The 27732-nt window shown below is 45.8% G+C and overlaps 1 protein-coding gene across 2 annotated transcripts; it reads right to left on the bottom strand.

Annotated features, from left to right (window-relative positions):
• Window positions 1-282: 282 nt before the first annotated feature.
• DMAP1 (DNA methyltransferase 1 associated protein 1) lies at window positions 283-27732 on the bottom strand. 2 transcript variants are annotated; one of them, XM_072343679.1, is made up of 10 exons: window positions 27645-27732; window positions 26918-27126; window positions 24277-24368; window positions 23330-23525; window positions 18760-18918; window positions 17665-17832; window positions 16228-16413; window positions 12895-12966; window positions 3448-3520; window positions 283-1949 (listed from the first exon to the last, which is right to left on the bottom strand). In XM_072343679.1, exons 2-10 carry the CDS (start codon window positions 27017-27019, stop codon window positions 1603-1605), a joined length of 1395 nt encoding a protein of 464 aa, XP_072199780.1. In that variant the 5' UTR covers window positions 27020-27126; window positions 27645-27732; the 3' UTR covers window positions 283-1602. The 2 variants fall into 2 exon arrangements, with proteins under 2 accessions (XP_072199780.1, XP_072199781.1); XM_072343680.1 differs by lacking the exon at window positions 27645-27732 and adding an exon at window positions 27534-27630 and having other exon boundaries at window positions 665-1949.

Genomic DNA, 27732 nt, shown 5'->3' with positions numbered 1-27732 from the left:
CTCACAGCAGGCTGTGGGCCACGGGATGCTGGTTCCCCTCACTGCCTGACCGCCCAGAACTGCAGGGAAGGCAGAGGGAAGCGTGGTGCCCGAACCTGCCTGACACCCCAAACATACCTGAGCCAAGCAGAACGTGGCACAGCGGTCCCGTTCCCCTCCCCATCCAGATACCCCTCCAGCTGGGAGGTAATTTTTTCCCCCCTCAAAAGGTAGCATAAAATGGTCACAGTGTGAATGTGCTTGACCTTTTGTCTTGGACTAATCTAATTGTGTCGTCTTTGTGTAATCAGCCGGTAAAGGTCAGTGCTGTATTTAACATGGAGGCCCTTTAGGTACTGAATTTGCCTTGCAGTGAATTAACTTGATTATATTTCTTTCAAATATGTCAGAGACGAGGTCAGTTTAACCCTCTCTGTGCTGCCCAGGCCCACCTCTTTGTTTCCAACTCCAAGAGGTGGGGCTGAGGAAGAACGTGGTCAGGAACACACTTGGGCTCCCCCTCCTGCAGCCACAGCTGCTGCCACAACCACCTTCCCATCAAGTGGTCTCGAGGGAAGGCGGTGCGATGTGAACCGGCCCCGAGTGTTCACAAACTGGGATACTCTGGACCGCATCGAAGGGTGAGATTGAATGCAGTGAAAGAAAGATTCAGAAGACTTCTTTGCAAACATGAACCTGTCTCGGTGGAGCGCTTCCTTATGACTCCATGTTGTCACAAGTGAATAGGACATTACTCAAGTCCAGATTAATGCGTCACCTCTGCTGCTGACAGATAAGGTGTTCTGAATATCCTGAAATAATACATCATACATTTTAGAAAGTAAAGGTCTGTGACGCTACCGGGGCAGTATGTCTGAGGCGTCAGGGATGCCACTGCGTGGAGACGGGCAGCTCTTTATCAGACAGTTCAGCTCAGCTGTTCCAGGGGACTGCACAGAGGGAAAAGCAGCCTTGCCTGACCCCTAGGCATACCACTGCCTCGGGGCTGAGGGCGAGGGGCCGGGCAACCTGCCCTTGTGGAGTTAGGGAGGAGAGGGCTGCTGATTTACAACCCGTAGATGGACAAGCACAGGGTGCTGTTGTGAAGCTTCAGTGCTTGTTTTTACAACTTCAAGGTCTGGCTTTGCTTTCTCAACACTGGAAGCAGCGTATAGAAACACCCCTCAGCTCTTCAAACACCCCTCTCCTTCTCAAGCCTCCTGCCCCAGGCAGGGATAGCATCTGACTCCAGGGACTCGGGCAGGTCATGGCTCATCATATCAAGACTGCTTTTCCCGCTTGCTTCCCTCTGCTGAGCAGCCCTTAAGTGGCTTGGAGGGAAATGCCTCAGCTCTGCAGCTGTACTGGCATCACTGCCGCTGCCCTGGTGCAAGCTCTCATCATCCAAAGCTTCACTGCTTTGGTCCACGGTGGCACCCACATCAAGCCATCTGCCTGCATGCAGGATGAAGAAAGACCTGCTGACCCCACCTATAGCACCAAGAACACTGTCCAGCACAGGAGACATGCCCAGAGAGCACTGAGACTTGGGGGAACAGGCGCGCTGTGCTCCCTTGGACATACACGCCTGGAGGGAGAGCAGGGCAGCATCCCCAGCACTTGTCACGGCATCTGCGTCGGAGACCTGAGTGCTCCCTGTTCTGCCCCTACAACCTTCCTTCTCACCGAGTTGGGGGTCAGTGGTGCTCCTACTACGTCAATGATCTGGTCCTTGGCATCTCCCTTGCCCTCCTCGATGCCGAGCACTGTCTGGCCATCCGGATGGGTGCCTTCCACACTGAGGGGGCCAATAGAGCCAGCTTTGGCCAGGGCCTCATAGCGATGCCGTAACATCTGCAGCTCATATTCACAGTTGGCAAAGGCTTGCTTCAGCTCATACAGCAGTACCAGGTCACTCCGCAGCTCGTTGAACATCTGCACGATCTCCTCGGTGGGCATAGGGTTGAGATCTAGGGAGAAAAAGGAGCCCTGTTAAACACCCAGAGCTCCATCCTGCATCTGGAGAACCCTACAGAGATGCAGTTCCAATGGCAGACCACCACCATCACCCTACACCACGCATTCTGGTGCAGCCAGTCACACACATGCACTCAGAGCTAGGAATACCTACATGTGCTGGAAAAGGAAGAAGCTCTGTGTCTTTGCCATGTTGCAGGCACAACACAGCTGGAGCTCCAGAAAGCCCTTTAAATGCATGTACTTTGTAAAGAGGGAGGACACAAACCCCCTCCTTGCCCTCACGGAAAGGGAGCTCTAAGTTCCACTCAGATCTTTCCCCAAGGCTCCCCTAGCAAGCTCAGCTGGCACTCTCAGCCTCAATCCTACCATTCCACTAAACACTTATATACTGCAATTAGTCTCCTTCCATCTATCTCCCCTTTATTGTCATTCAGAAGATACACCTATTTTTTCCCTGGGCTACAGACTGCTCCTAAAAAGGGGAAGAAAAACAACAACAACAAATAAACCAGTGACTCCTTTAGTTTTAAAGCAGAGAAGGGAAATCAGCCGGGTTGAGCCGCTTTTACCAGCTGCAGGAGGCTTTCAAAACAGCACGCAGGCTCTGAGGCAACGTATTAAGCCAGAGACCCATTGGCCCCAAAAACTAACAGAAGTTGAAAGCAGTCAGGGCTGGGAGCAGGGCTCGCTAAGCTGCTGTAAATCACCCATAAGGATTTTTGGTTTTCATTCCCCCAAACATGAGGGGAGGGAGGGGAAAAGGAGCCATCAGGTGTCCGACCAAAGGGCACCGCATGCCGGGACCTGCAGGACCTGTAGGCCCTGAACCTGCTGCATGGAGGGCAGCAGCTGCACTGCTTCCCTTCCAGCTACAAGCGGGCACTGTACGTGGGAAGTGAACCCTTCTTTCTGCTGCTAAGACACCAGAGTTCAAGAGCGAGGGCTGTGTGTTTACTCGCCTTTCAGCAGAGATGCTCCAGATTTTCACACAGCATGCTACCTATAAAAGGGGGATGAAAAGTCCCAGACGCATTTTGGACTTGCCACCATGAGCAGTAAATTAAGAGGAAACGAAGCTTGAAAGCGAGACAGGGCAGCCCTGAACAATGTGTGTGCCATGGTCACTAACGCACTTACAAGTACCTCTCCCTGCAAGGCTGAGATTTGCCTTCCTAATACTGCGCTGCCTCTCTTGATAGTTAAAAAGACCCAAACAAGAGAGAAACAAAGGGCCTTTTAAAACATTTTTCTACTGGGAGGAAAGGAAAAAAGAAGAAGAAGAAGAAAAAAAAAAGCCCTGTGCATCTTGTTCTGGCTTTTACCCTCTTTCTCTTTTTTTTTTTTTTAAACACATAAAATATTTTAAAAACCATTCACATACTGTTATTCAAGAAACTGGCTGTATTACTAGGGGAAAAAATAGCCCATCTCAAGAACAAAGGCAAGCTCTGTGTGTCTCTTTCTCTCTCGCGTGCCCCCTTTACTCACCTACTCCGAGTTCCATCAGCATCTGCTCCAGGGCTTTAATCTTCTTCTGTCCCACCGAGCTTGGCAGTTTCATCTGGAACACAAAGGTAACAGAGCCACACAGCTCAGAGATAGCCCTCACTCACAGCCGTCTAGTTCAAAAGGCAAGAGAGCTTTTCTTTTTATAGTGCAGGGGGAACAAAAAAAGAAAGGGAAAGAAAGGAAAATCAAGTGGTAAGAGAAGGAGACAGGGGCTGAAAGTTTTCAGACTAGGTCCGAGGGCAGGTATTGAAAAGCCCGGTCGCGAAGGCTTTTATTTTCTCTCTCGTGTGTGTGCAAGACACGCTGTTTTACAGTTTCCATGTGTCACTGAATTAACAACAAAAGTTCTTCTTGGCTTCAAACCCTCTCCCGCGGTGCCCAGCCCATCAAAGGGCTCATTTACACAGTGGCTAATGTGCAATGCTGCCCTACTTTATTCGCTTTAGCCGGCCTGATTAGACTCATGCGCTAACAGACTCACTTCTCCTTTTACCTGCTGAGCCCCAGACCTGTGGGATTCATTTACAGAGCAGGCTTTATAACAAAGGGGAGAGACAGAGAGAGCACAGTTACTTGACTGGCGGAAGTGTGAACACACATTTACATCGGAGCTAAGGGGCTAGGTGAGAGAGGAAGCATCAGATGTGAGCTATGAAAGGGAATCGGAGCTGGCCAGGAGAGGAAGAATGCATACACTTAGCAGGGTCCTTCCTCTGCATTCATTTGGGCTCTAGCAGGAGTGCGAGCTGCTCAGACCAAGCGTTTATTAGATGACAAGCTGCACAAACGCAGCTGGAACAATATGGCAGGGACAACAGGGCTCCAAGCCCTGTGGATGCATCTGCTAACAAATGAAAGAACATTCTTTCCTCAACAATGATAAAAGACATGGTAGGAGAAAGGCGATTCACAGTGCCAAACACCTTGCTGGCCATCCAGCTACGGCTGGGTATGTTCTATTGCACCTCCACAGCCCCAGCTTCTCTACCCCACCCCTGCAGCCAAGGACCAGAGGGCACCTCTGTCCCATGTTTATACTGTGGGAGTCCTGGGCTCGGTGTCTGAACTGGCTTGGAGCATCATGAAATGTTTCTGAGAGCAGGAGACCTCGGTCCAGAGAACTGTTCTGCCCCATAAGGAACCACACAGAAATTCAAAGACGAGCAGTGCAGCCCTGCTTTGCTATCCCTGACTTCTAGGGCACAAACCATTAACACAAAGCCCAGCATCACGAGATCACTGAAGAGATCCGGACACGCAGTACCTGCACAATTTTCAGAGCCCTGAGAGCATCTTCACTCTTGCCCCCAACACCCACATCTCCCAGCTAGAGACAGGATGCCCTCTTGTCAAGCACCAGTGACAAAAGCACTCCGGACTTCAAGTCAACTGCAGGCACACGGGACAAGAAATGAGGAAGGTTCCCGCCTGGCTAGGCAGACCGACAGCAGGTCTTGGTTTGCTGGTTCCAGGAAGAGCACAAGCTTTTCCCCGAGGAGGCTTTCACCAGCTCAACAAAACTATTAGCAACACAAACGACGGCTCTGGCAAAACCTTCAAGTGTAAGTACTGTGTGTCCCGCACCTGCCCAATGGAGTCTGGTCAACGAACACCAAGCCGAGGCCTTTACTGATGCTCCCAAAGATCAGAGGATGGGGCAGGCACAGACAGCACCAGTTAATTTCACATCAAATAACGGGACACCAGAGATGCTGAAGAGCAATGGGGCTGTTTGTTTAGTTTAAAAATACATCAATTAAACTTCCCTTTAATTCAGGCAGGAGGATCTGTCCTGCGAAGAGGAAGGCTTCATTGGTTTCTCAAAGCAAGAGTATATTTTAATTTTACCATCATTAAGAAAATGTTATGATTTATGTGGCTGCTGTCAGACTAATATCTTTAGAATTTAGCTGGCTAAGCCAATTCATCTCTAAGACTGATGAAGGCTGATTGCTCTCTATGCAAAATGTATTAAAACTAAATGAGCAGTCTATTACTCAAATGCTGCTGATAATCTGTTAGCCAGGGTCCGTTAGCTGGGCTGCCTTGTTGCAGGAGAGAAGTCTTGGTGTCCTGTATCACTCAGAGAGGCCCAAGCTTACTTCAGCAAGCCTTCTTTGTTCTGATGCCTTCAGCAGCCGCCCAGAGACATGCTGGCGTGCTGGGAGTGCTGCCTCAGCTGCCCTCGTTGCTGAGGAATGAGGTAGCCCACAGGGACTGCAGGTCACAGCAAAGCTCCCTGGCTACTGATGAGCACACTGGGATAGGTGGTGTCTGAAGGCCCTATCTCTGCATTACCAAAAAGCACCGTTCAGAGCAACCCCAGCGCTTACCCCGCAGCTCCTGGGATGCTCTTGGCATTATTGTGGACCAAGCCCTCTGCAGAGGCTAAGGGAAATTATGCTCCTCAGAGAACTCCAGCGGGCAACCACAGCTTCCGAGGTGAATGGCATTTGCCCTTTTCTTTCCTTCCTTATGCCAGACTATTACTGTTATTTATTATCTTTAAAGTCCCCGTATAATAATAATACCTGGGAAACAGATTGCTCTAGTCAGAAAACTGATTAGCTGGGATTTTTGAGGTTACTATATTTTGGATGCTCCGCTCCTCTGACAGCCTCTCCCTACAGCCCTGTTCACAACAGCAGCCCGCGCTTATAATTACACCAACGTCGCTTTTGATTTAAGGACTGCAATCCTCTGTCCTCGCTATAAACAACCCGCACTAAACACATGAACTACGTGTATCAGGAGAAAAATAAATAAAGACTCACAGAAAATTGCGTGAACCAACAGCACGGGGCCCCAGAGCCTCCCTGCACAGTCAGGCCTTGCTGCTCCAGGGAAACTGTGCCGAGCTTCCAAATGATACAGGATTTTCTACGCCTTTATTTAATGCTTGAGACATCCCGCCAACAAAACCTTGCTAATTCACGCTAATGACCAGGAGACCTACTGCAAATTAATTGCAAATCGGCAAAACTCATTAAATGAACAAACACGATAAGAAAGAACTGAAGATACAACCTCCCCAAACGGACTCGCTTCATTTGTTGCTGTGTGCCACTCAATTTTCATGATTTACGATAATACTTTTAAGCACAGTCATAAATGTATTGAAGTTTATTTTGGAAGAGTAATGAAGGCTGTGTAATTGCAGTGCTTGCGACACAACGCCCTGTTGTATCCCGCAGCATCACCAGCTGGCTGGTAGCAATGAGCATGGGGATCTGTGCTGGCAATGGGACGGGCCTGCAGAACCTACGGGGACAGATTCAGCTGCATCCCACGTGTGATTATACTTTCATGACCATCTTAAATGTCCTGCAATTGTAAACGCTCCATTTTTGGCAATCCCAAGAATCCCACGTTATGATCCCACTTCTTGTTTGGTCTCTCACCGAAAGCCAAGAGTTTTAAATGATTGATCAATGGTTATCTGGGCATTTCACAGGACATTTCGCCCTCCCTGATGCTGCACTCCATTTTAATTCAAGGCAGTCTTTTCCTCGAAGTCATCCTTCCCCAACCCCCACCAAAATGTCCTAAAACCATTAATCCCAAGAACTCCACGCTTCTGACCTGTGTCTCTGCAGCCATTAAACTGTGGTTTTACACACCAGGACTGTTGTTCAGCATTACAGTACAGCTCACTGACATTGAAAACCACCTTCCTCACGGATTTCAGCAGCAATTCAAGAAAACTTTCTCATTAGGCCCTTTCTTCATGGATGTCTTTAGAGTACTGAGCTGTTGAGTGGGTTTCCAGGAAGACACAGTGCTGAAGTTTCAGATGAATAATGCTGTCTGCGTTTTCTGGCTGAAGATGGGGAAAGAAGGTCAACCTTCTCCCTGCTGCACGGCTCTACTCTGCAGGAACAGAGAGCCTCCACTTTTGCAAAGTTTTAAGACTCAAGGAAGGAAAGAACCATATGACGTATTTTAGCCCTGGAGCTCAGCAATTTAAAAGACCCCAGCAGAGAAATTCAATTTCAAGTATGAATGTGCACGTTTCTGGAAATTTAAAGTGCTCAACTGCTCAGAACTAAAGCAGTACAGTGAGAAGTGGATGGGTAATTACAATGGATAGATGCAAAAGTTGGAAAAGTTAATGCAGATATTCTCTGCCTCTATGAATGTGCACACTTTCCTCTGCCCCAGCTTCCAGTCACAGACCCGATGGCTTACAACAGTGCCTGCTGATCTGCCAGACTGAGGTTTAGGAAAGATAATGATTAAAAAAAACCATATCATAGTGCCATGCCATCCTTGTGATGGTGCCCTGCCATCCTTGTGATGCAACGTAACACGTTAAACACAACAATCCCTTTGGGAAGGCATGTGACCATCGACTCGCTCCATCAGTGAGGCTTAGTGCTAAATAAAACAATACTTTAAGAAAACACGTCGACATTAACTTTCCTAAGTGGTTATTTCTGATTCTGTTTTTAGACAGAAGTCAGACATACCTCACAAATTCCCAAATCAATTGTGCATAAATACAAACTCCATACTTCATTCCTCCCAGCAGATGAAGCCTGCTTTACTTGCTGGAGGACGACACCTACTCTTATTTTAGAAACCCCATTACAGCACCAGAGTGCTCTCTTTCCACCTGAGAGTCTAGGAAGGGTCTGGTCCAGATGCTCTTGCACAGCACAGAGCTAGATGAAAACAGGGATGGATGCATTTTTCTTCCAGCAATTTAACATTAATTGCCCTGCAGGTTAGTTAAGAACGTCAGCATGGGAAGCATGTTGGATTCACCTTCACTAGTTCATTCAAGATGCTGTATCCTTCTACTGTTCTCTTTAAAAATAAACACTCCCACACTTTCATCCTCTTTGAGTCTTTCCAGACATGTATTTAATTAGAAAACACACCAGCCCTCACTTAGCCCTAATTAAAGGGCTTGTAATGCAACATGTCCACAGTAACGCCACAACATAAGTTTGATCCAGCCTGCACGATTTGTTCATAACATTTACTCACAGAAACGAGCACGCCGTCCTCCTCTCGTGCCCCTGGCAGGCTCCCCATGGACATTACTCTCTCCCACTCTCTTGCAGAGTGCAAAATTTACAGCTTCTCTACTGAAAAACTGCTAGCAGAAGCAACGAGCACAATTCAGCTAACTGATGCATGGGAAGTTCAGACCTGGAAACATAAACTTTCCTACCTAATAAGAGCGTGCTGACCACCACCAGACTATCCTACCGAGATGCCTCAGACTGCAATCGATACAAAACAAATAAATTATTAATTGCTCCAAGTAATTAAATGTATCAAATCCAAATAAACTGATATTTTATGGAACTGCTTCCAAAGCTAAGCCTCTGAAGGGACAGTATTGATCACAGGACAGACAGATGTTTCACATGGTCACAGCCGATGAGGTCTGGGTTTGCATTAATGACAGGCAAGGAACAGAGCCAACAGCCTCTGCTACAGAGTAAACAGGCGCTGTGCTTGGCCATTTAATTGCGAGTCAGACCAAACAGGGAGGATAAACACACACACAACCCCATCTTCCCCTCAAGTATCATTCATCTCAGTGCTGCAGTAAGCACTCAGTTCATACTCCAAGAAAAAAAAGAGATGGAAAAGAAATCACACACACATTCCCCCTACAACCGCAGTAAATTCTTACTCATTAATCAGTGCTAAAAACAAAATGCTCAGCTGGCTAGTAAATATTTAAAAGCTGTTGAGTGTGAATATTTGAATCAATGGGCACTAAAGCTGTACTTGAAATTTGCCTTCTTCTACACTTTTATTAATTGGTTCAAGGGGCAATTTGTCTACAAGATGCCTGTTAGCAGAAGGGGCCACCCTGCTGCCTGAAAGCCCTTCCTGAGAGAAGATGGCCAGCTCCGAATGACCGAGCTGCAGTCCTTCCTGTGGGCTGAGATCTCCACAAACTCCTCACCCTCAAGTTCTGTTTTGTTACCACATGAGACATCACTCAATAGATTTTCTTACAGTTCCTTTGTTTCCAAAGCCGTGACAATAGAGCAAGGACACAGATCGATACTTGAAACACGCAGGAATAGGGACAAACGTCCATCCTTTTGCACCCATCGTCTTCCTCCATAAAAGCATCACTGCTGCCATTCAACAATGCTAGCTAATCATAACTTAAAATCTGTAGGCATAGCTGAGAAAGAAAATGGGCAACTTAAGGTAAAACACCGAAGAGAAGTTAAGTGTGCCAAAGTATGCCCTGAACAGAAACCTAAAGCTGAACATGACATGGCACAGAAACACTGTGGTGAATTCAAAACAAACCCAGCTCTGCCCTACAGAAGCAATGCACGGCACAGATCACAGACGTGCGGTTACTGCTGGTTTGGCTGCATCCTGGAAAAGATTCAAGATTAACAACTCTCATTTTCCTTCCCTTTAGGCAGGCCATCAGCAAAACCTTCCTCGTGGCTCCCTGCTTTCCCTTCAGCCTCTTCCTCTCCATTCCCCTGTACAAATTCCCTACTCATCTCTCATTTCCTCTGGCTCTTTGGCTACCTGCCCTCCCAGCTGAGCAGAGCTGGTATAACAGGAAGCTTTCTAGAAGTAACACTTAGAATTAATAATACATTCCTGGTGTTATTTTCATAACAGCTTTACTAACACCAAAGGCAAAGGTGTAAAATTCCTTTTCAAGGAACTCATGAAAAGGCTTTACTCCCTTCCCAAACATCTGCTACCACCTCCTGTTCTCAGTGGCACCAAGGCAATATGCTGACTTGAATGAAGATGAAGCTTTTCATAACGCCCAGCTTCCCACTGCCGTTAGAGAAACTCACAATCTGTGCTGTCAGGAGGCAGAGGGGATGTCCCATGCAGAGCAAGGGCACAGGGGCTGTGGCCTCCTCTGCCCGTGGCCACAGCCCTATGGAGAACAATAGGAGACTGAAGCCATTGTGATAGAAGGCAGCTTGTCAAACTCACTGGCGAAGATTACACTTCAGCGTCTGCTGAAGGAGAAACTTTCAGTTATGAAGAATAATGGCTGTAAGTGACCATTAATCCTAGAAAAAAAGTCTTCAAATTCAGCCTGTGCATAAGATTTTTGTAAGCTTTAACAACAGGGGGAATTTGAAAAGCCTGAGCTGCTGTCATTAAAACTACTGGGAAGAAATGAAGTTGAATACAGACCACTACCTTCTTCTTCAAGGACACATTTCTATATATTAATTTTAACTCAAGTTATCAGACTAATTGTAAATCTTCAGGAAATAAAAGAACCTCTCTAATCAAAGAGTAAGTGCTGTCAGCCTTGGGATGGTAAGATACATTTCTCGCACGTGACAGAGGTTGAGTCCCCATTCTCAGCACAAGATCCAGCTGCACCTCATCACAAAGGTGCAAAGCACGATGGCAAAGTACAAAATGGAGAGGACAACAGAAGCAGTTAGGTGAGGAACCCTTCAAGTCTTCAGGCAAAAGGATATCACAAGCTTTCAGGAATCATTTTCTGGTGTGCTCAGAGCAAAACAGCTCACACTGAATGTTGCCAGAGTACAGGTTTCCAGCACAGAACACTACTTCCCCCACTAGCCCTAGCCAGCTCCCACTCTTACCAATCCAACACTTCACTGGTGTGAAGAGGGTTTGTCATGAAAATCCCACAAGTGAAGTGTTTGGATTAGCATGGATTGTCAGCTTTACTTTATACCACTTAGCACTTCAGCACCTCTCACCAGTTCACAAGGCCTGTACCGAACTCATGTAATCAGTTCTCCCCGTCATCCATATGTGAAGGAAGTCAACCTATTAGGGGGAAGAATTAAATAAAGAACCCAGGCAACTGACTAAAGACTACAAATGAATTCATTTTGCTGGCTTGGAGGGAAGTTTTGTGTTTCCAAGCAGCAAAAAGCTGTTTTTCCATCTAAACCAGTGACTTTCAACCTTATAAAGTCTGCAGACGATTAGTACTTATAATACCAGCATTTACCTCAAAAGTTATAAGCAGAGCATAAATACAGAGCTGCTGTAGGTCATCTCAGGAGCCTGGATACCATAGGCTGAAAGCTGCTGAAGCTGACTGCCATGCCTTAGCTTACCACTGCATTTTCTAAGCATTAAAGAGTACAGGGAGAAGCCTGTAGCACCCATTTGCACAAGGGATGGGATCTGAATTGTGTTGTTTGGCACACAAAAAGGCTGCTGGCTTTGCCAGATGGTTCCATCACTGACAGGTTATTGCTCGGTTTCTCTTTCAGAGGGGAAAAAAAATAAGAAAGCTCAACCATCAATTATTAGTTTCCAAAATCTCAATCAATCTCCATAAATTACTCTATTCATCTTAATGCTGGAGAACACATGTCCCACGCTTCCATAAATCTCAGCACACGCACTGCAGTACTGCCCATCACTTGCTGGGATTTTTGTTGGTGTTTTGTTTTGGTTGGTTGGTTTTTTGGATGAGGTTTGGTTTTATTTTGGTTTTTTTTTTTCTTCTTCCTCAAGGCTGCAGCCCCTTTTCACACAGGTAACCTGCAGGTGGTGGCACTTCTGCATCAAGAGGGTTGCCCAGCAGTGGCTTTGCACAGGCATGCCACCTTTAACGTGCACATACACCAGGAAGTTAAAGCAGCACCCACCGTGTTTCTATTAACAGCCCTGGGGTATTCCCAGCAAGATCTGAAACTATTCTGACATGAAAGCAGCAATCCATAAAGTATTCTTTAAAGTGATCTAGTGAGGGTGAAGGGCAAGAAACCTAGTTCTCCACCTTTGCTGCAATAATGCAACTAAGGATTCTTTTATTTGCTCAGAAAAAGAAACCAAATTTGTACTGGGCAAACAGGATTTTGCTATCAACACTCCTCTGAAAACATACAGCCAGCCAGGCAGCTTTACCCGACTGTATCCCAAAACATGTCGCTAAGAGACAGATCTCAAGTCTTGCAGATAAAACAGCAAGAAAGTTCTTTTCTCAGAGATACCTGCATGACAGGATGAACAAAGGTGCTTTTCCCACACATATTTTCCAAAGCTAGAGACTGGGAATAGAAAGGCTAAAAATTGGATGCACTTATATCCCTCTCTCTTTTCAAGCCAGAATCTGAAAATCCAATCCTTAAATGAACCTTCTCACCTACTAACACAGGTGCTCTGCACAGCCTGTGACATTTAGCTGCAAACTGTCTGGATTAGACAGCTCCATTTGGGATGGAGCTGCCACGTGTGTCTAACAGCCGAGTGGGGACACCAGTCACAAACATTAGCAAGCTCAGGTGCCCCTGCAAGGCAATGTGCTGGCTTCCACAGAGCCAGCATTCCTAGTTTCTGAGTCTCCACATTTATGGAATTCCTTTCTTATTTTAGAGGCAAGATCTTGACTTTCTTTAGCTATAAAAGGAGAACAGGCAGAATGAAAGATATTAAGAGAGGTCCCACGGGACCAGAACAACAGCCTACCCTCTGGCTTCGCAGCGTGACACCTGCAGATTTGAAGTCAGGAAACTTGATGCCAGCAGTCTCAGGAACGGCCTGAAAGAGATCGAAACAGGATGTGTTGATGGAGGAAACAAAAAACACAACATTTGATAGAGACACTATTTGAAGGGGAAACACTGTTTCCTATGACAGAACCACCTGCCATGACCACGTCAGAGCCGGGGGAAGAGGATAATCCTAAACAAACTCACGGTGAAAAATACTGGGCTGAAGGTACCTCTGAGAGCTCAACCGCTTTGTTAGTTTGTTTTAAAAGCACTGCTCTCCACAAAGCCTTACACCCACCTAATGAGCAAAAACCCTAACCCTAAACGGTGGGACCAACACATGCATATTTGCACACTAATATCCCTGTCTAACCTGGCCTGTTTCACTGATCAAAATAGCCCAAGACTTCCCAAATCTGTAAAAAGAGCTGAGAAACTTCTGATCTGCTCAGATTACGAACCCACTAATGAGGATGTGCAGATCATAAGGACTGTGCCCCTCCAGGGAAGCCTGCTGTTCATACATAGTTTCCATTTGTCCTTTAATTAGACAGTTCTCTTTCTTCCCCACTTGAAATTTTAAGCATGGTAATGCGAGAAAGTAAACTTCTAATGCTGCTGTTTGACAGCACAGCATACGGCTGCATTTAAGCAAAATGGAGAAAATAAATGCAACCCCATAAACAGCTGTGCTGCTGAACACAGGTGAGCATACTTTTAAGTGATTAAATCAGGCTACCATCAGGACCCTTTGCACAGAATAGTGCAGGGCCCCCTGGATGGGTCACTGATACTCATGATTGAATCTAACAATAGCCACAGCCTGTGCAAAATGCACACTCAATCATATTTTTCCAAAAGGAAGAGTAATCTCCAATCTCCCAATTTCTTTGGAGACAACATTCGCCTTGCTGCTCCAGCGTTTCTGTGCAAGAGGCTCTGCAGCTTGCTCTTTGTTCATGCCAGACAGCGCTGATACAACAGAGGGCCACCCCATGATCACAAAAGATGCTGAAGGACAGTGACTCAATTCTTCAAGTTCCCTGCCACTGATTCCCACTGCTGTATCAGCTACCTATCCTATATGTCTCCGTTTGGAGATAACACCTTGCAAATCACTCTGCGTGGCCAGGTGTTCAAATTTTTGTTCCCTCTGGTCACCTCAATGACCAGAGGCCCCAGGAAGAATTGTCTAAATGTGCCCATGGTGGAAAATTTTATCGCTAACTACCAACTTTTAGGGGGTCACTTCAAGATTTAGCAGGTTTCAGCCTCTCTCCCTGCATTATTAGGGACAGAGAAGGCTGCAATCAAAAACTAGCCCTCCCTGCATCCTGTGGACAAAGGCTGGCTTTCAGATGCCCCAAACTCCACTTCCCAGTCTGCTGCTGAACACCCTGACACAAGCTCTGAAGGTAAATCAGCACTGTTGGCTTAGCTGAGACAACTCTGACTGCACTCAGAACATAAGCAATTAAATGAGTTCTTCTGCCTTGCGTGCCTGTACATGCTGTAAACGCTTCAACCTCAATTGACTCTTTGGTAAATGATTTTCCTTTGTTGAAATGATGCTGATGCAGCTCCCGATTCAAATTCTTAGTTAAAATGCAATTTTTTTCTTAACGTTTCCTGGCTATGGTTGGTAATTGACTCCTAATGGACTCTGTCATGGTTGAAAAGATGCTAGTGCAACAACAGAAACTGCTTCTCTGCCCACCTCAGCTTGCCTATCCAGTACATGACTGCAGACAGGCACCAGCCCCACATCCACTTAGTGCTAGATTCCCTCATCTTGGCATCCACAGCATCCTTCCAGTCCTATTCTCCACCATCACCTTTCTGTCATTTCCACAAATGATGAGTTGCTTTATTTGGAGGAAGACAAGTGGGTAAGCCTTAACAGATCAGCCCTCAAGGGAATTCAGTGCACAACGTCCTCAGCACTACCATAGTCATTATGATGGCTTGGGTGTTGGGGGAAAGTTTTAAGGTAGTGGTGGCTATTAAGCACACTTCACTGGGCAATAACTCTCTAGCATTTACTTCTTCTCTCCCCTCTCTGCACAGAACCTTTTGGAGGATGATGACAAGTGCTCCCTGATCACAATGCGGACGGACAAGAGTTACTAGTGATTAGATGGAAATATCTGAGATGTAACAGCCCCTTCCTACCAAAGGTGCTGATTTTAGTTCAGTTCACACTGCCCTCTTTCCAGAAAACAAAACTAAGGTAACATCAAATATGAAGCAAAATCTGTGTTCTGGGCTTCTTAGAATTTAGCTTGGCTCAGAAAGACATGAGGCACAATAGCTCCCATAATGCAGGAGTATCACAGAATGACCGGAAGGGACCTCTGGGGGTCATTAGAGACACCAAGAGCAGGTTGTCCACGTCCGTGTACAGGTAGCTTTTAAAGATCTCCAAGGAGGGAGACTTCCAATCTTTCTGGGCAACTTGTTACAGCACTCTGTCACCCACCCAGTAAGGGAATGCCTCCTAATGTTTAGACAGAACCTCCTGTGTTGCAGTTTGTGCCCATTACCTCTTGTCCTGGCACTGGGCACCACTGACAACAGCCTGGCTTTGCCCTCTGTGCACCTTTCCTACAGTTATTTATGGACATCGACAAGATCCACCATCTTTCCCCCTGTCCCAAGCCTCCTTTCTTCCCAGCTAAAAAGTCCCAGCTTCCTCAGCCTCTCCTCATAGCAGAGATGCTCTGCTCCATTTATCATCTTGGCGGCTCTCTGCTGGACTCTTTCCAGTATGTCCATGCCTCTCTTGTACTGGACACAGCATTTCAGCAAGACTACTCTGATCACAGCTGAGGCCCGGGAGAGAGACATGGAATCAGCCTGAGAAAATGTTCCTGAGTACCAGAAGTGTGAAGGGGACAAAAAACCTGGACCAGGAAAAGAAGGCAGGTGAAAGACAATGGGTCTGTGTGACAGCCCTGCACAGCCATAGCAGAACACCCTTGGGAAGTAGAAACAGATGTTTTTCTTTCTGCCACGAGGCATGAATGGCTGTCACCATTTCATCCTGTTTCTCAGGTAGAAAAAGGAAAACATGATTTAAACCAGCAGTTTTCAAATGGGAGACAGAGAGCATACTAGAGTTCTCTGCTGAAATGGCTGACTTAAGACTATTCCACCTTCCAAAATTCATCCAAAGAATATCTGCCAGAAAGCAGCCATCAGCCACCCTCCCCTAAAACGCTGAAAGCCTAATCCCGGTAGAATTGCTGAAGCAAACACGTTACCCAGCCAGATCACAAAGAAGGGAGAAAAAAAGATAAATGTTTACAGGCTTCTCTGTCTCTTTCTTCTGCGGCAGCTTCTTCTTGGGAGCCTTGCGTTCAGCGCGTCTCTGTTCAGTGGTGGTGTCAGCGGCTGTGATGAGTTTCTGCAGATCTTGTGTTCTCTTCTCTCTCTCCTTCTTTCTGGTTTCGATTTTGCGGAGCTCCTGAATGAGATATTCTTCTTCTGCCACCTGTAGACCAGAGCACAGAAAAGCAATCAGAGCAGCAGAGGAAGCCTAGCAAGACAAGGGGGCCATCTACTGATAAAAAACGTGCTCTGGACCAGCCAACTTTAAGTTCCTCTGCCTAAGCAGAGGGCTTAGATTTAGAGAGCACATTATGCTCTGCAGAGCACAGTACAACAGTCTATAACCCAGCAGGTGCTGTATGACAACATCCACGGTCCACCCTTCCACAGCAATCATTGAGTGATCAGTCTCCCCTTCAGACAAGGAGAACGAGCACAGACAGAAGGGTAAAAAAGCTGAAATATGCTATAGGTGTAAATGCAGTGCTATAAAAAGCTGGCTCCCCCCCACTCCCAGACATGTAATTGCATTACACCTAACATCAGAACACTAATAGATGTGGGAAAGACAAGCAGAGTCATTACACACATGATCTTATCTCTAGATTGAGCACCTAACAGAAAAGGAGTTTCCCAAACTTTGGGGAACACACAGTTCCTTAATCTCTAAACCCCTGAACCATTATGCCACTTCAACAGAGAAGAAAATTAAGCATGCCAATTTACAGCCTTTGATTAACTCTGGCAAGATTTATACTCCAAAGGAAACTCTCTCCCTGTTGGGACTCAGGGTCCTCGTTAGACCTGTAGATGGTTCATGCTCACCGTGAGCCTGTGGGAACCAGAATGAATTCAGCACCTAAGAATATTATGAAATATCACAGAATTGTAATGGTTGAAAGGGACCTCTGGAGATTACCAAGTCCAACCTCCTGCTAAAGCACATTCCCAAGAGTAGATGAAACAGGAAAGCATCCAGGTGGGTTTTGAATACCTCCAGAGAAACAGACTCCACAACCACTCTAAGGAGCTTGTTCCAGTGCTCTGTAACCCTCAAAGTAAAGAAGTTTTTTCATACATGCCTCTGATATCTAAGAACACTGATCTGAGAACTTGGTTGTATTCAGAGGACTGGAACAGTTAAGTGTCACAATGAAGGTACTAGCAGTTACCAGAGGACATAACTCTGCTTATCCAGCTCTCTCACCTGTACAGTCAGACTCCTTAGTTATTGTCCCTTTGTATCCTTTAAAAATGAGACAACCCCAAAACAAAAGCAGGATTTAGGTGTTGCTGTTTTTATGTTCAGTCTTTTTTTTTTTCCTTTTCCCACCTTTTGGTCTGTTTTATCCACCCACTGACTTAAGCCTGGCATAAATATTTTGGGGGCCTGCAATACTCTCTTCCCCATTACCTGTTCTGGTGTCCTATTGTACAGCCTTTCCAGTTGTTCCTTCCTCCTTCTCTCATGGCCAGCATCAAAGACTGGGATTTTCAGGTCAGTGCCTGGAGCTGCACGAATATTAGCCAGCTTGGCACAAATGTGATAATACCGTTCCTTCAGGTCTTCCACCGATCTTTTCTGAGGAAGACATCAAAAGAGGACCATACCATGAAAGAACCAAGCAAAACATTGCACAGTAGCCAGATAAGGACACAGTAGCTGAAAGATGTCAGCTGGGGTGTAAAAGAACACCTGGGATGAGGATTAGCAGGGAGCCTTGCCAGACCTGCAGAGGAAATGTGCTACCAGGAAACTGACAAACACACCAGAGGCCTCCTCTGAGCCTGCTGTCATAGCAGCCGTCATAGCCAAGGCATCAGCTGCAACAATTCACTGCCCAACATTACATGGAACCTAAGCCATGTTTTTTCACAAGCACCAAAAGTGTTTGGGGCTGCCCAACTGGGCAGACTCTTGTTATTCCACTTTGCTACATGCTCTTCATCCGAGCACTTCAGAGGGAAACAAAAGCCTCCAGCTCTTGAAGGCTTTCTGTGGGAATCACATCACTGCCAAGTCACCAAGAGGTTACAAAAGATTTAGGACCATGACACCAGGACTGCATCTTCAGACCACTGATGGTCAACACTTCACTGAAGAGCTGCACCCAGATCAAACCTCAAGTCAGCTGTAGCACAAGAGAAAAACCCCAGTCTTCCAAGGGAACATGAGAAGACTCTTCTCTCAAGGCTGAGACTACAACAGTTAAACAAACTCCCCAACTGCCTTATCTTCAGGGAATGATGAGTCGCTCTCCTGGCAGGGACAAACTTAACTTTCTAATAAAATGCAACAGGGAATGAGCACAAGTCACAGCGGATTTAATTACAAACAAAACAAGCAGCAATGCCCTGTGCTGGAAATTCAATATTCCCTGCTGCCAATAATTCATTATTTTCCCCTAATTAAGTTGATATAAAGGGTAATTTGCTCTTTGCAGTGCAGCAAGCCCTGCATGTGCTGTAACAGCAAGCTGCCAGCAACACCTTGGCCCCTGGGACTCACCTTAAACTGCTGGTGATCATAGCGGTCATGAATCACCACGAAGCGCAAGTCGAAACGCCGAGCCAAGTCGAAGAGGTGGTCTGTCTCTGCTTTGGTCCACGCATCATCATGGAGATACATCTGGTACTCCTGCTCTGAGTAGACAGGTACCTGCACTGTCTAAGCAGGGAAAAGAAAAACATGGCAGCTCTCTTACAACACCGCCTTTCTCACATAGTCAGCTGGTAGGAGCTGAAATTCTGGAGCCAAGAGAAAGAGCAGCAGGCTGACAGGAAGGATGAAGGATCGGGGAGGCACTGCGAGGATCCTGAGCAATGTGTCCTGACAGAAAGTGTAACAGCAGGTGAAGGAATTTACAAGGAGCAACATGGGATCTCAGCACCACAAACATGATGTTCAGGAGCTACTGCCTGCTAGGCTGAAACCTACTTCAACTGGTAGATATAGGCAGAGCCACCAGCCCATGTCCCAAAAACAGGTTGCAAGACTGCCACGGAAATATGAAAGCGAAATCAAGGCCGGGCCAGCTTCCCTCCCTTCCTCTCACACTGCCAGCACCAACACTTTGGCATCAGCTGCTCTGACAGTTGATTCTAATTGAGCTGGGACATGTTTACTGCTTGGGGGCAATGAGATAGACAAGAAGGGGGTCCTACTCCTCAGCATACTTCCTGCTTTGATACACAACCCACTTCTTTCACAGCACAGCACAATCCACACCAAACATGAAGATCTGAAAGACCAGGTGTGGTACAATTGAGACCTGTAAGCCTGGCAAACAACTCTGCCTTTCCTTCCTCATCTACCCTTCTCCCCAAGCAGAGCTACAAACAGCAGTCCATCCCATGTGCCTAAAAGGCCAAATCCACACCACATTCTCCTGCTTAAACTTGCTCTGCAGAGGCTCTACCCAGAACACAAGAGTCACATAGTGTTCCCTTAGATTACTAAAGGAACAATAAAAATACTTGAAGTCACTCCCTCCCTTACCACTCCCGTGGTGAAACTTTGCTCTGCCTGATGAGGTCTTGCCTCCACATGAAAACATCACTTGCATGTAAGCAGCACACACTCTTCAAAACCTCCATACCCTCCTGAGTCCTACAGCAGAAAACTCATCCTCGTGAACTCCACACAGCCTCTTTAGATCTCTTGCCTTTCTTCCAGCACTTAAGCATGGAAACATAAAGGTGAAGAATATCTTTTGGAGGTGCACCGCACACACCTCAACCTTCAAGCACTACTTCCATCAAAAGAAAAGCCATCCTTCTAGACACCATATGGATGTCCTACATACTTCTTTAGAAAAATACATTTTCTTTTTCAAGAGTAGCATACATACATGAAAAGAGTACAGCCCTGTGCAGTGGATGGCAGGGAACGTGGCAGATCCCTGGTCATAGAAGAGAATGAGACAAACAAAGCGTAGTCCTTAGACACCTCCTCAGCCTCTCTCTCAGTGGCTCACAGGCTTCCCCAGCTATGGACAGTCTAAACAGTGGGGACTCCTTCAACTACAGGAGTTACTTTGGTTGCTTGTATAAGACACTTAAGGTTTTAGCACCTTGTGGCCATGCATCCCAGTATTTGAATTTGCAGTGAAACAACTCAAAGCTGCATCAGCAGAAATGGGAAGAGACTTCTGAGTACAAAGAACACAGTTAAGCACTGAAAGCAAGTCTTCTGTGAGAAGACAAGCTCTCATGAGATGGGAAGCCTGAACATCAGATGACCATCAGTTCAAATGCAATACAGCCATGAAAATGCAAACAAGAGTCCCCAAGATGATTTCCAGCAGAAACTGAAAGGGCTTCAGTTGCATAACAAGACCTTGTCTGGAATGCCAACTACAACTCAACCGATCAGTGCTCAGAGAAGGTGAACTGAAATGGGAACAAGTAAAGAGAGGAGCAACGAGGATGAGTAATGGGGTGGGGAATTTGTCCTTGCTTCGCAGATTGGATGAGAAAGGAGCCTAGTAAAGGAAACCTGAAAGAGATCTGACTGCAGACTTCAAGTATGCTGGACAGAATGCAAAGAATACTCACAGGATGAAAACAAACAAACACAAACAAAAAACCCAACTGATACAGACAAAGAAACTGGCTCACAAGAAAAAAAAAAAACAACTTAAATTGCCCATTTAACATGGAGGATTTAACCTGGAAATGAGAAACGGAGCAGACAGTGACTGGAACAGCTTCCCAAGCAAGCACAAGGGCAGTGAAATCCAACAAATGGAACATGATCAGTTTATGAAAGGGACTGATGGTGCAGGGCCTGAAAGAGTTGAGACAAGGATTCAATGGCCCAGAAAACCCCTCTCAGTCCTACATTTCACACTATAAACTCACACAATGATGGGCTTTAAATTAGCTGAAAGTGCTCAGGAAAGATCCTGGAGCCATGAGACAGTTCTGTGAAAACACCAGCACAATGCTAAGCAGCAGTGAAAAGACAAACTGAACAGTAAAAATGATTAGAAAAAGAGAAATGCAGCCAAAGCACAAACCCACCGTATCTCCAAAACAGCAACATGTACTTACAGTCCACCCATTTCTAAAGGATATTTGAGAACAGAGGGCAGATTCAAGACAAAGCACGGAAGACACTGTACACAGCAAGGACAGTTTACTGTCCTGTAACTCAAGAGCTCAAAGGCATCAAATGAAACACACAGATAGCAATTTTCAACAACGCGGAAGCACCTCCTTGCACTACGCAAAATTAGCCTGCAGAACTCACTGCTGTAGAACATTTGCAAAGCAGATTTCTGCCCTGAATGCATCCACTATTAAAAACAAGTTCCAAGTTAAGAAATCCTTAAGTGAAACACCAGCAGAAGCTAGCAACAAATGCCCTATATTTGCCCTCTTCTCATACTCTTTCTCCAGGCCTTTATGAACAGTAGCTGGAAAGAGAATGTTAGCCAAGAGAAGCCTTTCAAGCCTTTGCTCTGACACCAGTGAAGCTGTTTTTATGTTCTCATTTCACAATGGATCTGAGTGGGAAACTGGGAGCACAGAGAAAAGGCAAAGCAACTGAGCTGTGGTGCAGAAGTGGAGTTAAAGAGTTTGAGTGACCAACAGGACAGTCTACACTCATTAACAGGAGCAAGAGACAAAGGCAGAGGTATCGTGTATGCAAGAAGGATCCAAGAGAAAAGTAGGGAAAAACAACTAAAATTCCTATGACATAGCAAATATCTGCAGAACTTCACAAGTGCTTTCTACCCTCCCCACCACAGATGCACAGCAAGGGTAACAACTTGCCCCTAATATTACATAGTTGTGTGGATGCACACAGATGGCAGAGCTCTGTACCACTAATCTAAAGGTTGCAGCCTTGCTGAAGACTTTTCTGTCTGTCAATTCACAGTATGTGATAAAGTTAAGGAAACAAGAATCATATAATTACAACACCCAAGCATGGCCCCTTCTGATAAACTTGGCTGAACTCAGCTGAAAACTGTTAGAGAGCTAAAGTCTTAGAGATAATTATATTGCCAAAGTTCCATGCAGACAGCTAGGTAGGTGCCTTGACTAAGTGAGTCCTGTTTCAGACTTCCACCCTAGACATCAGAGAAGAGATACCACAGGAGGCTTTTAGCAGCGTCCCAACAAAAGAGAAAGCATCAGTCAGAGTTTGAGCCTTCTAACATATAAGGTCAACCAACCACTTAACTCTGCAGGAAGCCAGGCTTTGTTAATGCTGATGCTCTACGGGTTGCTAACTTAAAATGTTGTATACAGTTACACACAAGCAGAGCTTTTGCAGAATCATGTGACTAAATGCTTTTTTTTTTTAACTTCCTCCTTGAGGTTTGAATCATAAAGGGGGTTAAGTTACATTATGGAGGCATACTAAGTCTGCTCCATCCTAACTTTTGAGGTCCCGACTTTGAAATATAAATCTTGCTGTAGCTTCCTTTCTGTACGCACATGAAAGCACTAACCACTCAAAGCAGATACATCTGGGACAAAAGACAGCAGGAGATTATAACAACACATTGTGATAATTTCATACAAGATGCAAAGAACAGAGTACTGCACCACACTGATACCACGGGAGAAGTTTCAGAGGAATGCAATGTAATTCAGTATCTGTGTTGGAATCTGGCCAAAAGGCTGCAAGCCAGCATTTTGGCCAAGAAACTACAAGTGAATTTTTTCATACTGGGCAAGATAACAAGACTTATGACTTCAATGCCTCACTCACAATAGAGCCTTTTACTACCCACAGCCTGTAATCAGGGAGAGGACACTGGTTTAGAAGCTAATTAGATGGTACAGTGACTCCTTACTAAATTAGTGACTGCACCCCTGAAACACATAAGTACGCAAGGCAAGCTGTGACCACATACTGAGCCCACTTAGCTTGAAGGACCTAGAGAATTCATAGTCTGGGTTACAAGGCTGCATGCAGGTTATGCTGCAATTTCAAATGCAACTGTCAAATCAGCCTTCATACATTGAAAGAATCAGCTTGCTGTCTGGATACTCAAAAGGTTGATGAAAGGATAGTTCCCAACTGCTACTTATATGCTTTTGTTTGAACCTGACCCACTTACTTTATTGAACCTGGCAAACGGGTAGTCCTTTCCCTCCTCTGCTGCTCTCCTCCAGTGGTAAAACATAGCTCCATCTTTTCTTGCTGGGTTGGTGAAGGGCATCCACTTCCAAGGCCGGACCTTCTTGGACCCCAGCTTTGCTTTGACTGTTCGATAACCCTGAGTCGTATCACTCGGCAGCAGTGGAGGTGCATCCCTGTGGTGGAGACAAGTATCAGCTGAAGAGAAGCAAGAAGCAGCCCAGGACAACCCAAAGCTCAGACTCAGAGTGGGATTTCCCACAATATCTAGGGTGGGAAAACCAGAATATAAATTTTATTCCAGGATTTGCGTTTCCCAGTCTGCAATGCTAGTATGCTCAGCTCTTCCATGATGCTTCAGTGCTGGTCATACAACAGCACTAACTCTAAATTTCTTTAAGCCAACTCTACATTAGTGCTGACATAAGCTAAGGCACAGATCAAAACCTCTAAGGTAAAAAGGATGCAGAGATGATTACATACTGTCAGAGGAATAATCTTCATTGCATAAGTTGAAAGTTGCGTGCATCAGAGGACAGAATGCACTGAATGGATTAGTGTGAACACAGTCACCTGGAAAGCAAACTATGCAAGAGCCCTCTGGCACAAGGGCAGAACCCAAAGCAAGCCAAACACAGAATGTAGCAGTACTCTCTTTGCAAAAGTAAAAGCAGCTGCTATTCCCAGCCACAAATAGAAGAGCAGTAGATAAAGAGAGGTAATAACACTGCATTGACTGTACAGACTGGGCATGCACATGCACATTGCACGTGGGCCTAACTCGCTTCATACACAAAGCAAACCCCTCAAGCTTAGAAGAAAGGCAAGGCACCATCCACGGAAATCCATGAGAGGGGCAGCCAAGTGGGCCAAGCACCAGAAGCCCATGCTACCCTACAACCAGTACAAATGAACTCAAGCTCTTACTTTTTGTCAGAGTAGAGGAGTGCATAAACTTCTCTGTGCATTCCTTCTGGTCTCTTAAACGTCAACGTCTCTGAAGATTTCTTGGATTTTTTCTGAAACAAACCATTTGAATTTTAGTTTCAGATATGGCAATCCCCAAAGGAACATATAAAACCACAAGAGCTGGTGCTCTGTTACATTCTTCACTTCTATCTGTTTTCAGACACCTTGAGTTTCTCCAGAAAACTGCCAGGTCCTGTGGGAGACATTGACAACAAAGCACGCCTGCTTTCAGTGATAGCGCTCACCACTACTTAGATACCTGTTTCTGAAAACACTTTGATCTGCTGACCTTACAGCAGCCCCGTGTCAAAACTAATAGAAGAATCACTTATACAAGTAAGCCCTCACTCCTGTCTCAAGTGTCATATTCACACAATAAAGCTTCTGTTTGTTGTTTATTTCCCCCACGTGCTATCCTCATCTTGAGAATGCAGGACAGACAATTCAATCTAGCCCTTAAAAATCTTGTCAGAGCTGATGGTTTCTAAGACGTAATCCATCTTCTATTACCTATACAATTTGATAAAGAAGTAACATCAACTACTGCATTATCAAGATACACTCTGAGTGAGCCAAGTTTACTGAGCAGTCCAGAGCATTTTGTCTTTCTAACTAAACTACTTACCACATCGCTACTTTTAATAGACTTGCTTACCACAGCACTACCTCTTTTAAATAAGAATATTTTGTGACAGTAAAAGTAACTCCATTACATAAACTCTATTGAACAGACACAGTGATTTCTATCAAGAAAATTCAAATTCCCATTTAAAAAAAAAAAAAAAAAAAAAGCTATTATCTTGAACTACAGCTCCTTTCCACACAACTTCATAACACACATTCATTATATCAGCACCTTTTTACTCCTAATCAAATATCTTTCTCTGAGCTTGTCAATCACTTTGCATAGGAGCAATGTAAGGCCAACCAAGGCAGTTACCCACGGGTCACCATAAGACCACCTTGAATACTGGCTCCTGGAATTCCCCCAGCGTTTCCAGATTTATTAAAAGTTAATGTCAGCAAGTCAGAGATCACCTCAGGCAGCTCTTTTAGGACCTGAGAACAAATTACCTGGTCCTACTGATTTAAATGTTTTTTATGCCCAGTAATTTTTTAAGGCATTCTCAGTCACTAATGGACTGGAAAGCACTTCATCGTTCTCCTGTTATTTAAAGACATCAATCTGATTCTTTTCTAGTTGAGAACAGAACTATTTCCTGAGCAAGTGCTGCACCGTTATTACTGATGCTTATCTCTCTCTGTGATAATGGATTGTGCCGTTGGTACGATTTCATTTCTGTACTGTGTAGAAATCCCAAATTCTTCGCTCACAGCTGTACCCCGTCTTCATCACTCCTTCCAAAACCTCCCACTTTCCTTCCCTTTCCTCTCTCTTTCCATTAGACAGCCACATTTGACAAGAACCCCATTTTGTCTTCCAGTTCAAAAGAGACAGATATTCACATTACTCCTTCAGCTCTCTGCTAGCCAAAGGACAAATACATCTCAACCAAAGAACTCACAACTCTGAGCACTCAGCAGCACAACATCACAGGCTGAATCCAACCAGTGAACTGCATGCTGGACACACTTTACCATAACACTTGATAACTGGTGATCGTAACACTTCAGCCTTATAATTAGTGAGAGTAATCAGTTTTCCATTACCCCAATTATAATCTATGTGCTCTATTCCCAGCAAGGCAGTCACAAAACCACTACAGCTCCCTTCACAGCCAAACATTCCAGTGGAAGCAAGCAAAGACAGTAAGGCAGTACTTTGAGTACTTTGGGAGATGGGGGCATTTTTCCTTTTGTTGTGGTTGTTGTTTTTCAGCCAATACACAGAGTTTACTTCAAATGAGGCCACCACTGCTACAGACAGATCCCTGGGGATTCCATCTCCCCTGTACCATTTCCAAGTACCTCCACATCCCATTATTAGCTGTGAATTGATCTTCCCAACACCTCACAAAGCATGGAACAGCAAGTCCTTGCCTAAGTTTTACACACATAAGGCAACAACACCCAGCTGCATATTACCACAGAGAATGCAGTATACTTTCTTAATTATCTCCCAACTTGCCCACATTCCCACAGGCAAGATTTACCAGTTGCCCCAAAGATGAGGCACACAGCTTGCCCATATGGGGCCTGCTTGTTCAATTTGAGAATATTTATCATTTAAACTCATCAGACAATGTCTTTGTCTTCTAAAGCGGAGCTGCTTTGTATTACTTACATATATTTGGGGGCTAGACGCTAAACACCTTTTTCTCTTACCCCCACAAAATGAGAATCTTGGAGACAGCTGAAAACATCCTGGGTCCATGCCTGGCTCACAAGAACACTCTCTGCACAGCTAGAGCTTAAATATTGCCCCAAATGCTACAGCACCGTTAACCAAGAACCACAGGAACCCAGGAACAGAGCCCTACAGGCATGCCTAGGTACACTACAGGAACCTGAAAATAAACACGCTATGAAAGGAACATGCTTTATACCATCTTTTCTCAAATATCCAGCCCAGACACCACACACTAGGCCCATAAGAACCCAGAAAACAAGCAGCAGCCATTTGGCCGTGGCGGTTCACCTTATCTGAGTTGATGATATCCTTCTTGTTGATGGTGCCCGTGTTCTCAGACTCCACACCCCCCAGCTCCAGGATGTCCCGCACATCTGCACCTGTCGCCATCTTGCTGCCTGCCTGCTGGCTTTGTCCGCCACCGTCCTGTCCAGCTCTGGGGAGGGGAAGAGCTAAGAGCTGGAGTCAGTGTGCAGCTGCTGGGAGTGGCACATCCACTGAAAAACACACATGTGCATATATGTAGTGAACTGCACGGATGCACGTACACATGTATAGACACACACACACTCATCCTGGTACACACACATGCAAACATATGCATACACACATTGAAACGCACACACACACATATATACACACAGCCATACGTACACACAGACCTAAGTGCATGCATACACATCTATACAGATGCATGGAACACACAGACACACTCATATAGACACATGCACATGCAAACATGCACACATACGCACATACAGACCCAAGCACACGCACACACGCCTATACACACGTACCCACACACACTACACTCACACATACCCCCCCACACACACAGCCGCCTCTCCGCCCCTTAGGCCCAACACCGGGCCCTCGCACCCCACCACCCCCGAGACCCACGCACGCCGTCCCCGCGCCGGCTGAGTGCACAGCGGGCTGTCGGGGTTGCAGTGAGCCGCGGAAGGCCCGCGGAAGGCCCGCTTAGCCCCGTTTCTCGGCCCTCTACCGCCCTCACCCGCTCCAGCTCCGCGGCCACCGGGACGGTGCGAGCGCACACGGACCCGGGCAGCGCCACTTCCGGTCCCGCCAAGCCGAGACCGGAA

Source organism: Excalfactoria chinensis, chromosome 8, assembly GCF_039878825.1.
Source record: "Excalfactoria chinensis isolate bCotChi1 chromosome 8, bCotChi1.hap2, whole genome shotgun sequence".
Classification (NCBI taxonomy): Eukaryota; Metazoa; Chordata; class Aves; order Galliformes; family Phasianidae; genus Excalfactoria; species Excalfactoria chinensis.
This window is presented reverse-complemented; position numbering and strand designations above follow the sequence as displayed.